We start from the raw sequence: 14,616 nt of genomic DNA on the forward strand, positions 1-14,616 counted from the left end.
TTATCATGAGGCTGTCTCCTCTTTAAAGTGAAAATCCATTTAACAAGGAGGAAATGCAACCACCTCTAGTGCCTAAACTTCTTTAGGTGTCTTTAATGCCCTTGTAAAGGCATTAATCAAGTTTGGCATGTTATACCCTCTATCAAGTCAACAATCCCTAAGATTTTGCGAGAAAACCTTAAAAATCAGAGCAAATTCTTTTAAGGCATAAAAATTGCCCATTTGGCATATTTCTGGTTACATGTGGAGGGTGGGTGGAATCGGCTTGTAGAATGGTATTACCTGTACATTTATTCCTATATAAAGAGGTAAAAACATGATCCCCAGAGCCAGTGAGAGAAATATCTAAAAAGTGAATGGCAGTGTTGTCAAAATTTAAAATTAAGTTAAATTCATATCATTCTTCAGGCTTCAAACAGTTGCAAGAGGTTATCTATATAAACAAGAGGTCATCTATATGTCTACCATAATAGAAACTTATGCTTATAACTAAACATTTTGAAGAAATGTCTTGAATATTAGATATAGATTGTAAGCTCTTTTGGGCAGGGCCCTCTTCACCTCTTGTATCGGTTATTGACTGCTTTATATGTTACTCTGTATGTCAAATGTATGAAACCCACTTATTGTACAGCGCTGCGGAATATGTTGGCGCTTTATAAATAAATGTTAATAATAATAATAAAATATATGTTAATGCACTGTTTGCCTGACATTTTCTATTAATAAACACAGTGGCCACAAGATGGGGACAGTGTTCACATAATGAATTTCAGAACAAGCCCCCAAGCACAGAACAAGCACAGAACAAGCACAAAAAATGACCATAAATTACTGTGACATCCTGATTTGGGAGTTTGACTTAATACTTTGATCACTAGAATACTATTCTAATTTAAAGTGTAGATATATATATATATACACATTAAAATGAATGTATTTTGAAAATAAACGCAGTAAGGAGGAAAAAGTAGCAGATTGTATAAACAAATTTAAAAGGTAGACACAGAGTTACCAGTAATGCAACAGTTAATAACCTGTAGTCATTCCTAATACATTATGATTAGCATTAGATCTAAAAAAAATCTTTTTTGTAGGAAAGATGAAATAAGAGACATTAACACACACATTTTTTTTGTACATTTTTGTTCCTACACCTTTCCTATAAAAGCAAACCCTGCATGTGTAGATAGTCATACAATCCCAAATGTCAGCTCTTGTTTTAAACAGCAAATCTGCAGATTTCTAAATGATCCATATTATATGCATATGTTTTACTGAGCATTTACCATAACAAATTCTATAATTGCCCATCAACCCAAGCTCACTAATGAAATCTCACCAAAAGACTATGCATAGCACATCTATAATCTAATACAACTGAAAAACCTGGCCTCAATTTAACAAAAACATGACAGCCTGTGTTAAGCACAAGTCCAATAAACTCCAACCAATGTACCATAATGCTATAATGTATTTGGGACCCTGTGTACAAAAACTTTTTTGCCTTCATACTGCTGCCTCATCTGCCTCCATATGTATGTACTTATACTAGTCTGCGGCTTATCAGTAGCCAGAAAGTATTTTTTTAAATTACTTAATCCCTTAGCCTCTACAACAGAATAAAACCTTTTGACCATGTTGCCAGAAATATATAAAAGTAGTGGGTTAATCAAGCTATCACATTAGAAGTTAGCTTTTTGAAATTATATGTGCGGATATTTTCGGCAAGGAGAAAAACGCTTGCCGAAAATTCCGCCCTACACCTCCTACTCCCTACACCTGAATGAATGTAATACGCTCGGGTGCAGGCACATGTAGCGGAAATACGCATAAAAACTTGAGAGCTTGAAAGTCTTGCGTTTTTATGCGTATTTCGGCTACATGTGCCTGCACCCGAGCATATTCCATTCATGCGGGTGCAGGCACATGTAGGAGGCGTAGGGCGGTATTTTCAGCAAGTGCTTTTCCACTTGCCGAAAATATCCGCCCTACGCCTTGTCTGGCATTAGCCTAAGAATTGTGGGAGTGAAAGACAAACCTTTGTCCAATAATTGGCTAATGTGAACTAACATGTATGATCCCAGGGGGCGGCCCTTAGTACATTACAGGTTTTTTGTACTATATTTAGGATTACCCAATGGCACACACTACTAAAAAAGTATATACTATATACTGTATGTATGAAAATGGTTTATTTGAAGCAGGGTTTTACATATGAGCTGTTTTATGCAATATATTTCTTTAAAGAGCTAAATTGTTCAGGGCTTATATTTTTCATTTAAATAACTGAGAATTTGACACATTGACATTATTATACAGTATTTACCATGAACATATTTTGTGCTATGGATAGAAATGCCTATAAACTTTCACTTTTCTACAGTTTTACATTTATAAAAATTTATTTTAATCTAACTGCTTTTGCATTGCATGTATTATAAATTGAGATAAAGTGAACATTATACAATATGCCATGAGAGAATTTTGAACATCATTGTAAACTGTGAGTATGAAGTAAGTAGAAAATTAAGAACTGGCTTTGAAAAACACACAGCCAATGTGATAGTTTGTTGATGATCATCTATATAACTGTTGTAAAGTACCCTATCAAACTTATTATGTTTTTGCATCTTTTAGAATCACCAAAAGGCCCTCAGCAGTCTGCAGGCATGAATGGAAATGTGCAATATTCCACTAGCTCTGGTCAGCAAGTGGCCTCTGCCATACCCTCCCCAAGTGCCAGTAAGCCTTGGCGCAGCAAATCCATGAATGTCAAACATAGTGCCACTTCTACCATGCTCTCTGTAAAGCAGCCAAGCCCTGCAACCTCCCCAACACCATCTTCAGATAGACTAAAACCTCCATTGTCCGAGGGAAGTAAAACTTCATCTTCTGCGCAAAAGTCCATGCTTGAAAAATTTAAACTTAATTCCAGGGGCTCCTTAAGATCCCAGTCTTCATCTAATGAAGTTATTCGAGAGGACGACACCTTATCAGAATGTGGAGAAAATGATAGTGGTTCCAGCTTTAACAGCCCCAAAGTGTCACCCAAATTAGCACCTCCAAAAGCTGGAAGCAAAAATATTAGCAATAAAAAGTGTTTGCCTCAGCCAAAAGATAAAGATGATAAAAATCGAGACAAAAATAAGTCAGAAAAAGCTGCTAAAGAAGAAAAGGAACAGACATCGGAAGGATCAAAAAAGAGTTCAAAGATTGCAAGTTTGATCCCCAAAGGAAACAAAACAGCCGCTGTTAAGAAAGATAGTATGATTCCCCTATCGAGTGGGATACCTAAGCCGGGGTCAAAAGTGCCTGCAGCAAAGCAGACCACATCTCCTGGTTCTGCAGCTGCCAAAGAGCCAGAAAAAAACAGGACTACAAAAGGCAGTCAAACTCAGTTAACACAAAAAACATCTGCCAGTGAAAAGGCAACTACTCCCTTGGAAGGGAAGACACCTTCTTCTTCTGCAGGCCCAGGAAATGGGACTGTGCAACTCCCTCAACAGCAGTACACGCATCCTAATACTGCTACTGTGGCACCTTTCATTTACAGGTATGGACAGCTTGTCTAGATCTTTGTTTATATAGAGAAAATTTTAAATGAATAGTGTTATTTTCTTTTTAGGACATCAACATAGAATGCATATATATACTGTATATTTTACAGTCACGAGTATCTATGTTAGGGCTGTTTTTTGTGCAATTGCTGCATGTTTGAGCACACCTAAATAAGCTAATTAATTCCATTAGATTCTGCCTATTTGTACTTTTGCTTGTTCAAACTCGCAAACGACTTTCACTGGGATTTTTGTGGTTGATGCACATTCAAAATACAGAAGAATAGAGACATGAGTTTTAAACTCGTGAAATCACACTAAGGGGTTGATTTATCTATGTCCAAATTCAACATTCAAATTTTCCCCCAGAAAATTATTGTTTTATGGTTTCCAAAACTCATAAAATGCAAACATTTGAAAAACTTGAATGTAAAACTACAGCATCTAAAAGCTTGCAAGCTCATGTAGAGTGAATAGGAGTTGTCCTGGACAAAATTAAAGTGATTTTTTCAATTTTCAAACTTTTTTTGAGAATTTGTAGACCCATTTTTTTTCCACTGTTTAACTCATCAACATTAATATCTAGCACAATCTTGTTGTAATAGGGATATTATCTCTTATTTAGTGACGTGCGAATCTGTCCTGAAAAGATTTGTGAAATGGTGAAAAATTTTCTAAACGGCAAAAATGTTGTGCATCAAAATAAATTGTTGCGCGCATCATTTTTATTTACACGCGTAACTATTTTTTTTTTACATGGCCCATTGATGCAGAATTTAATCATTGGTGAATTTTATATACAGTATAACCCCAAGATAGCTATTACAATATGGATAAATGATGGGAAGTTAATTATATTTATCCGCCATTAGCTCATCACCACTGAGTGTTAGTTATCATTTAATTGTTAGTTATCATTTAAAAAGGCAAGCCACAACTTTCTAACTTTTCTAAGAAAAAGGCATTATATAAATGGCAGGCCATTCTGAGCTTGCTCTGCAGAGCAATATTCTTTGATGGTAAACGTGTATTTGCAAGAACTGATTATAAACATCATAAGAGACACTGAAGCCAGCTATAATTTTCAAGTGGTTTGGTGCTTTTGTGAGATAACTGTGTAATCTCTGTAGTGATGTAGTTCTTCTAACTCTGGCACTTCCCTTGTGCATTATTCAGGAAATGCTGCAGTAAACCAGATTCTTTTCTTGGCCATCATTACAGAAATTGTATTTATAATCTGGATAAAGTCTTTAATTTAACATATTAATTTGCATAGTGTTTGTAGTATGCAATATCAATTTTAAAAATGCATTACATGAATACTCAGATAAGAGCTCTTGTAAGGATTATATCATCTTCTCTATCACAGAACACACACTGAAAATGACAGCACTTTAGTACCACCTGCTGACTCCTGCACAAGTCCAACAAAGGGGGAATCATCCTACAGTAAGACTGCCAAACAGTGCCTAGAGGAGCTATCTGGTGAGTGGCCTGTTAATGTACTGGATATAACATCTTCAGTATATTAGTTTTGCTTCTGAAAAATCTCGCCCCCTCGTTTTTGCTCAGTTTTGTCCATTATTTCCCACTGTGGAGTTCACCTTTACTCTCTGTATATTTTCTGTGTTCACTATTAACTATTAATTTAATTTGGTTGCCATTTTTTAATATTCTTGAAGACTCCTATTTTATAGAAAAGTTTTTTTCAGGTAAGTTCTAATGCGCAGGGCCCTCTTTACCTCATGTACTTTATCCATCAGTATTTGTATGTAATCTGTATACATACAACATATTTGTTGTACATAGGCCTTTATATATGTTTGCCTTGTTCCCCTATTAATAACATTGGTATTAAGCTTAATTTTTGCCAGTCAGGTCAGTAAAAATAAAGACCAGATGGCCATATATGTTGCCACTTTATAAATACTTTTCAGGAGCAGCTCTGGGAACACCTATGCAAATGCTTGTTCCCCAATGCAATCATATTTATTTATTGATATAGCACCACAAATGTACACAGTGCTTTAAAAGGCATACACACAAACAGGGGTATTATTATAAAACAGACAGTTAAAATAAATAAATCAATGCTTATGTTTCAATACACAGAATGAGGTCCCTGCCCCAAAAAGCTTACAATCTATTCAGGAGAGGATACAGACAAAAAAAAAGTAAAAGTGGGGTCTAAAGTGACATCCAGACACCTACCTTGGGAGACTGTGTATGGGGTGATGTTGTTGACTGTAATGTTAAGCAAATGGAGGGGGCTGGGTTTAATTGGCAATATAAGAAGTTACATTAAGTTTCAGGTGGTGAGCAGCCCTCCAACATGCTACTGCAGTAAGGCATCGCGTGACTAGCAGGGCTGGGATCAGGAAATGAAGATATGTGTGTCATTTGGCACCTTAATGTTCTTATTAAAAAAATAAACTAAATAAAAACAATAATTAGAAGTTCTCCATCCTCAGTTTTTTTGTTTGGTAAAGAGAATGTAACTATAAGCAACTTAACGTTCAGTAGTGTTATTTGCAAATGTAATTGCAAGTAAATGCATTGTTTACTTCCTCTGCACTCTTGGCTGCAAGCCAACTTATTAACAGACCTGTGGGGCTATTTAATAAAAGGCACTAAGTTTGTCCAGTTGCAATAACCAATAGCATTCAATCAACAGGTAGCATTTAATGGTCGGTTGCTATTGGTTACTGCTACTGGGCAAACTTAGTGCCTTTTATTACATATGGGGGTTGGAGGCTTAGAGGGAAACTATTCCCCCAGAATAAATATTTAACCAACAAATAGTTTATATCATTTTATTATCACCTGACAGGAAATATGCAGCTTTAACTGTAACAGGAAGAAGTGTGTGAGTAAAACACAGCTCCATTTTTTTGCTTAAGTGACCTAAAAAATATGATCCCAGGGGGCGTCCCTTAGTACTTAAAATGGCAATTTTCTATTTACGATTATCCAATGACACACAGTACAAAAAGAAAATATTTTATAAAAAAATGTTTATTTAGATGAACCAGGGTTTGTATATAACTGCATTATTATGCAATATATTTTTAGATAGTACTGATTTCAAAAAGTTGCTTAGAATCACAATTTCTTTCATTATGCACAAGAGAGAGAAGGAGTAATTAATAAACAAAAACACAGCATGCCTGGGTAAAGGTAAAATATGTACAGTGCTGCACTCAACAGGATCCCTTGGAGTGACTGATTTTAACAAACAAAAGAAATTCCAATGTTTTGATCACACCATTGTGATCTTCCTCAGGGAAATATATATATGTATAGCCATGTATTTATTTTTTGGGGGGATTGAGGACCCTTAACATAAACTAGCCACATTCTTAATAACTTAATTCTTAAAACAATCAAGTTTACCCCATTGTCCCCCACCAAATATGTCAAACTATTGTATTAAACTACAAACTTTAAAAATACTTTATAAGTGGATTTGCAGAATGTACAAAAAATGTATACATGTTTGTGCATGTGTTTTTTCATAAAAAATATATGTGAATAAAATACAATAGCTTTGTATTATTGTCTGGGTGTAGACCTGTGGCACTGTGAGCTAGGCTATAGGCATGGCTTTATAGGTAGGCTGCTTGCTGCCATGGCAGCCAGCAGTCTGTACTGCAGTGCAAGGGAAGAGTCAAAGATGTGGGAATGCAGGCTGAATACTAAAATGTAAGCAGGAGCCTTGTGCAGAGCCTTGCTTCACTGCCTCAGATGGGCTTGTATCGAGCTGTGACGTGAGCATAGTAGTTGCAGCACTGTGTCAGAGAATGGAAAGTGTGGTACAGCTCGGCATTTGGAGGACTCATCTTATGGAAGGAAATACAGAAGGTTAACAAGACAATTTAGATTTTCGATCTTAGCAAAATGAAGGCATTTCTTTTCAATATGTATGGTGCTTTGCAGAAGAAAGCCATCTCAATTTTACTTCTGAGCTAGACTCGTGAATTGATGGAGCCTATTTTACATTCCGCAAGAGAGGATTTCTAAAGGCACTGTCAGCATTGCAGATGTGACAAATAAGAACTTTCATACGGCAGTATTTTGCAAAAGCGCTTGTTGAGCAATTCCCCGAAGCAGGATGTAAATCTTAGTTTTCAAAGATGACAAATAGTCTTTGAAAGATGCAACGTCCTACTGAGCTGCCACTTGTTAAATGCAAGAATGTCAGAAAAGGTTCTTCTCTTCAGAAACAAAAGTCTATGACAAACCTGTCATTTCTGAGCAGTACTGAAAATGGAATGCTCTGCTCCTACCAAGCAAATTGGTATGAGGAATCCACAAGGTCAAAGCTTTGCTTCATACAAAAAGAAGAAAAAGTTGAGGCCGGGAGTTTATCTAGGGTTCTGTCCCAGTCAGTGCACTCTCTGCCTTCCACAAAAACTTGGGGTATGGATAATATGCCCCCCATATGTAATATTTTATCACAGAGGAACTCATCGTACAAATTAATAGAAAGTCCAGGTGCAGTAACAGTTTTAACAGAAGAATATACACAGATTGTGGATGACTTTTCCAGTGAAGCATTTGGCGGTTTTACCAGAAGCTGCTTAGAGGACGAAGAAGAAAGTTATCTGCGAGAAGGAACTGCCCACTTGGATGAGGAAGTAATTATGACCATGCTAGGTGACCTAGAACAAGCATTGTATTATGAAATGATTGGTGAGTTAAAAACTGAACTAGGAACATTTACAAAGTGGCTTGGTTATTACCCTCTACATAGTTTTGGTTATTCAGTTAATATAGTGTAATGTATAGCAGCTGTTGTCTTTTAGGCCTGTTTTTTTATTTTAAATAATAGTATTGTATACTGTCATGGCATGGGTTAAAAATCAATCCCTTATGGTTATTGTCTCTGAACTTTTTTGCATTCTTTACATAATTTATGTTTTTAAAAAGAAGGAAAAATAAAATACAGGTACTTATGATATATTGACATCTGTATTTCATCAGTTTCATCAAAATAACAAAAATAACAAAATAAAGGGCTATGAAAGTGTTAGTTATTCTTCAAATTCATTTTTGGTATGATGCAGACATCAGTATTATAAGAAAAATACGGCAAATAGTTTTTTTTTGTGTGTATTTTATATAACATTTTTTGTTCTTCGTCTCTTAGACTTTGGGGCACATTTACTAACCCACGAACGGGCCGAATGCGTCCGATTGCGTTTTTTTCGTAATGATCAGTAATTTTACGATTTTTCGTATTTTTTGCAATTTTTTCGGCGTCTTTACGATTTTTGCGAAAAAACGCGAGTTTTTCGTAGCCATTACGAAAGTTGCGCAAAGTCGCGATTTTTTCGTAGCGTTAAAACTTGCGCGAAATGCCGCGCCTTTTAAGTTTTAACGCTACGAAAAAGGCACGACTTTGCGCGCAAGTGTTAACACTACGAAAAAATCGTGACTTTGTGCAACTTTCGTAATGGCTACGAAAAACTCTACGCCGAAAAAAATCGCAAAAAATACGAAAAAAATCGCAAAATTACCGAAAAAGTCGCAAAATGTTCGTTTCCAATCGGAATTTTTCCAATTCGGATTCGAAATCGTGTCTTAGTAAATCAGCCCCTTTATCTCAAGATCCAAGGAAAGGGCCTAAAAGCAAAGATAGACAGTTTAATATAATAATTATATTAATAATTAATATAATAATTTAAAAGGAGAATGAACCTTCAAAGGTATTCTGGGGTTAGTGAGCAGAGAAGCAAATAGCATTTATATTTGTGGGACAAATTGAAAAGCTGCTTACAATAGGTTCATTTATAACATATGCAAAGTAAGTATAAAGGTAAGCATCAAACCCAACAGAAAAGTTGAGTATAGTTTAAGGAAAATCTACAAACGTGATATGTACATACTTGTGTTAATTAATTATTTTCTCTTTTCTGTTCTATTCAGGAGAAGATCCAGAGACACGAAGGATGAGAACTGTGAAAAATATTGCAGATCTAAGGCAAAACCTTGAAGAAACTATGTCTAGCTTACGAGGAACACAAATTACTCACAGGTACATTTGTTACTTTTAGGTTTTGTTGCTGTTGCTTGCATAGTGTGTCTATATAAAATGCATGAATATTCTAAAAATGATATACTTGTAAATGGTGCTTATTAATGTCATAAGCTTTAATCGGTGCTTAGTCATGTAATTCCTGTCATGTGACTCAATGAAACTTGTGTATTATAATAAATAAAATATGAGGATATTATAAGTTACCTTTGAGTTCTATGACCTGTATAAAAGCACTCGCCATTTGGCCTCAACTTTTATATGGTCATGGAAGTCCTCAGTGCTTTATCATACCCTTATATTTTATAATAGAGGGTAAATTATTCACTACATAAATATATCTGTTTGAGACTTTTTTTGTAATATCTTGTTCTAGTATTTGCAAACAGGCTCTTTCAATCAAATATGTAAAACTTAAAACTTTATAGTTGTCAGAGGCATTTTGATTATGGAGGTTTTTTTCCTTCTTGGATATTCCTGAAGACCAGCTGAATAAGTATGATAAAACCTTGCTGATTGATAACAATATCTCAAATATATATTTATGCCTTCATTATCTCATATGAGAATGGTTGGGATGTTAGTATAACGCAGGCCTCACACATGTATGGCTGTATTGCACTGCTCCAACAAATCTGAATTCCAGAGGGTCAGATGACTAGTTGAACATATAATATTAAACAGCTGTCTATTTGGACTTCATGAATGATATTTCATTTCTAATCTTAAATAAAAAGCTTTTAGAGAATTGGTACTATTCAGTTATAAACCTTTTTTCACCCATCAGGTATGCCAGTTGCCCCAGGCAAAATGCAATTTAATAGTTACTATTTATGGCTATTAAAACCCCAGTTACATACATACTGATGCTGATCGGTGGTCCTTAGGTGCCTGCTCATTCATAATTTTAAACCCAAGGGGAGGGAAGCAGGAATAAGGTCAAACTCGTAGTGGTCTATAAAGGACTCTTTCTATTTAAATGTAATGTTTGTGCATTGAGGACTTGCTGGCATACTCATAATTACCATTGGTAGTCCATATTTTACAGCCCTTCTCAGCACACAAGATTTAATGCAGGACCATAAAAGCTAAAAATGCTAACTATAATGAAATTAGTATTTTCACTAAACTGAAGTTTACCTAAAACAAAGCATTTCATGATTTTAAATATTAAATGCTTTATTTAGCCCTATAATTTCCCCTAAAGGAGCAAACTGAATTGTTGACATAAATTACACTGAAATCCTAAATGTCTTCTGCTTATTTCATTTATTAACAATCCATTTTTCTGAAACTTTGCTCCCTCCTTCACACTGGAATAAGCTATTTTTCTATAAGAAGGGACAATAAACATGTACGTGTGTGAACTCAATTATCCAGAATGCTCCAAAATAAAGGAATGCCATTTCTTGTACTGTCCCATTTAAACAAACATGTCTTCGCTTGTGGCGGATTTGGTCATAATAAGACAGCACTTTGATGATGCTTATGATTGTATATAAATCTTTGTAGATGCCAAGTCCTATTGGTTTATTTATATTTTTCAATATTTAAGTAGCTTTAATTCATGGTGCACCAAATTACAGAAAGATTCTTATTCATAAAACCACATAACAGATTCCATACCTGTATGATAAGAACCATTTTTCCCTCCTAAATACTACCCTTAGATATATGGATTTCTTTAATGGGAAGCAGCATCTGACTAAATCAGACTCCCCTTTCATAATTAACCAGTCCAACATTATATGTAAAAGAAACTTTTCTTTTGTTTTTGTCCAAAACTTTTCTACACCTTTATTTTGAGCTCCATACTTCCTAGATTGGAGAATGCCCTTATAGTCCCTGTTTTTTTACAGAATACTTTTTTACTAAAGCATTTTTTATATTTTATGGCAGTACATTGGAGACAACATTTGATAGCACTGTGACTACTGAAGTTAGTGGAAGAAATTTGCCAAGTTTAACAAGTCGTTCCTCTGCAATGACATGGAGACTTGGTCAAGCAAGTCCTAGGCTTCAGGCTGGAGATGCTCCTTCTTTGGTTGGTGCTTACCCTCGAAACAACCCAAGTCGCTTTATCCATACAGACCCCTCGCGGTTTATGTACACTACTCCTCTTCGACGTGCTGGCATTTCCCGCCTTGGTAATATTTCACAAGTCGAGATCAGTGAAAAAGGAAGTCATGACCTTGACATAGCTTCAGAGGTGGATGTAGGAGGTTATATGAGTGATGGTGATATTCTTGGGAAGAGTCTGAGATCTGATGATATTAATAGTGGGTAAGTATGTTTGAATGCATTAAGGTAGTCTTTAATGCCCCAATATCCTGTTGAAAAAGCAGCACTACAACTATTTTAGTATGGCATTCACAATTTTTATTTCTGTTTATATTTTTATTTCTATTAGGTTAAAATGGCAACTAGTATGAGTTTTTGTGCTGTGCTATATGTCCCATACCCCAGTAGGTATGGATTGGAAGCATATTGTGGTTTAAGAGGATGTGGCTGTGGACCTACTTAAATAATATGAATAAATCCCAAATTCCTGTTCCTCACTGCAGCCAATCATTTGCCTTTTCTTTCCCATATTTTTAGACTACTTACCCCTCCCTTATAGATTGTAAGCTCTACGGGGCAGGGACCTCCTTCATCTTGTTTCTAACTCTAATTGCAACTGTACCTTGTATTTATTTGTATTTATTGTTGTACTTTGTATTTATCCATTATCTTTAACCCCCTGTTTGTATTAATGTATTCTACTGTACAGCGCTGCGTACATAAGTAGCGCTTTATAAATAAAGATATACATACATACATACATACATACATACTAAGCTTTATATGTATGGTATCAGTTGTAGTTGCCTAGAGCTGGAGGAATATGATTTGACAATACTGCATTAAAACATAGCTCCATCTGCATTTTCTCCAGAAGGTTAATTGGTAACAGCCATTGCTCCCATTGATGTTGTAATATACATATAATGCTTTGTAGCTGCACCTCCAGATAATAGCATTGCAGTACTGATGGTCCATTTGTCCTCTGACTTTATCTGAAAGAGAAAGCAACATGGTCATGTTTCTGCCGAGATATTTGGTAGGCTTCACCTAGTTTCTAGTTAGATTTGCTGCTTAGAAAAAAAGGAGTTATCAGAATAGAAAAGCTCATCTCTGATTTGCAATGCTCTACATCAGCGTTCATTCTTTTTTATAATCCTCTCCCATGCTTATATCATCATTTCATTTTAATGATTGTCAAGCTGTGCTAATGTGATAAACCTCAAGGATTTGGATGTCAAAAAGATCCCCTGCTTCAGCATGGTTTAGTACATTAGTTTCTGCATTGTAATAAGGCCCCTGACACACATGCCGCATCCAGCCTCTCTGCGCACATTTCTAATGCCTAAAAACTATAAATGTCCAAGTGTATCTGTCAGTATTAAAAACATGTTAGGCCCAGAAGCTTCCATTTGACAGCACCTGCCCTTGGTTTTCTTTGCCCTGGTTTGACTTCTGTCTTGCCTTAATTTCTTTTACTACCCTAAATATTTTGAACTTTGAAGTCTTTAAACTTTTAAGTCCTTACATTTGTAAAATAAAGTGATGATTTAAGTAGGGGAGAGAATTAGAAAATGGAAATAACACTAGTGCAGAGCAATGCAAATCAGAGATGAGCTTTTCCAGTCTGATAACTCGTTTTTTTGTAATCAGTGCTCAGGATTTTTATTCAAATGGGCATACATTTAAAGAAAATGACACAAGAGAAAAATTCTGCATTTAGAAGCCTTCCATGATTAGAGCATGTATGAATGATTAGGAATGATCGTTGGGCAAAGCAGGGACAATATATATAACAGCGTCTGAAAGTTAATAATGGGTAAGAAGGTCAAATAAATGTTAGTTTTATCTGAAGCCAATCAAAAATTCTCTTATGCAACATTCCCGGGATTTCTGCATGATGTTTAATTATAAACTGTACAACATGTTAATGTTAATGGTAAAACGAGAACTCTAAATGCAGAAACAATTCCCCTTTATTTGGCTCAATAAAGGAATATTATTGTAAAGAATTCTATCACATGCCCAAGACAAAAATGCAATCCTTGAGAGAAATCGATACCCCAGAATAAAGATGGCAAAGCGGCAATACGTGCTGATGTTAAAGGTGAACATCATTATTTCAGTGCAGTCTACAAATTATCGTCCATACATGATGCTATCTAGAGGTCCTAATGCTGCCTATGAAGGCAGTTCCATTTTCTGTTGCGTGCTAATGTTGTAAACAGAGCATGCGAACATGTGCCACAGCAGTTACCTCTCATGTGCATGATTTCCCATAATGCAACAGACCAGCGACACATAAGAGCTTATAATCTAAAGGTACCTGATATCCTACTGTTTTGATTCAATCTATTTAGTTATTTGACCGATGGAGGCCTCAGTCTGTATACCAGAAGTCTTAATCGAATACCTGATCTTGCTGCCTCTCGTGATGTTATCCACAGGGGAGTACATGATGTCACTGTTGACGCAGACAGGTAAACATTTATTTGCTGTGTATATTTTTAATTTTTTTTTCATATTTTTGAAAATTGAAAATTTTTAAGCCCTGTATATTGAAAATAGCTGTGGTCTTTCTTTTAATTTCAGTTATCGTCCTTCTTTTTAATCACGCACCATATAAGACAGGAAAGAGAAACACATAAGGTGCTCAATAGTGTGATATTGTTTGCCAATAATAATTTTGCCCCACTTGATGTTTAGAGTGTTGAAACTCCATAACAGTACAGCTGTTAATGCCACTCTCCACTGTTGTCCTTCTTTTTCAAAGTTTTCTTTTCAACCAAATACAATGCTACTGGTATATTACCTCAGGTAAATAGGTAGTAATATATTTACTTAAATTTTTGCTCCTAAAATTAACAGATGCATAAAAATGTAATGCACACCTTTCTATAATTTACACAAAGTTACATTTTTTTTTTCTGTTTTTTGATTTATCCACAGGGCATAGAG

At 35.4% G+C, this 14,616-nt stretch overlaps 1 protein-coding gene across 10 annotated transcripts in view; it reads left to right on the forward strand.

The window, feature by feature from the left end:
* Positions 1 to 14,616, forward strand: part of nav3 (neuron navigator 3) — a 384,230-nt gene that overhangs the window by 307,340 nt on the left and 62,274 nt on the right. For all 10 annotated transcript variants that reach the window (XM_031898936.1, XM_031898938.1, XM_018092258.2 and 7 more), the window contains 5 exons: positions 2,641 to 3,556; positions 4,930 to 5,045; positions 9,489 to 9,597; positions 11,497 to 11,880; positions 14,019 to 14,138. In XM_031898936.1, the coding sequence (XP_031754796.1) occupies positions 2,641 to 3,556; positions 4,930 to 5,045; positions 9,489 to 9,597; positions 11,497 to 11,880; positions 14,019 to 14,138 (1,645 nt within the window). The remainder of the gene's footprint in view (positions 1 to 2,640; positions 3,557 to 4,929; positions 5,046 to 9,488; positions 9,598 to 11,496; positions 11,881 to 14,018; positions 14,139 to 14,616) is intronic.

Source organism: Xenopus tropicalis, chromosome 3, assembly GCF_000004195.4.
Source record: "Xenopus tropicalis strain Nigerian chromosome 3, UCB_Xtro_10.0, whole genome shotgun sequence".
Lineage (NCBI taxonomy): Eukaryota > Metazoa > Chordata > Amphibia > Anura > Pipidae > Xenopus > Xenopus tropicalis.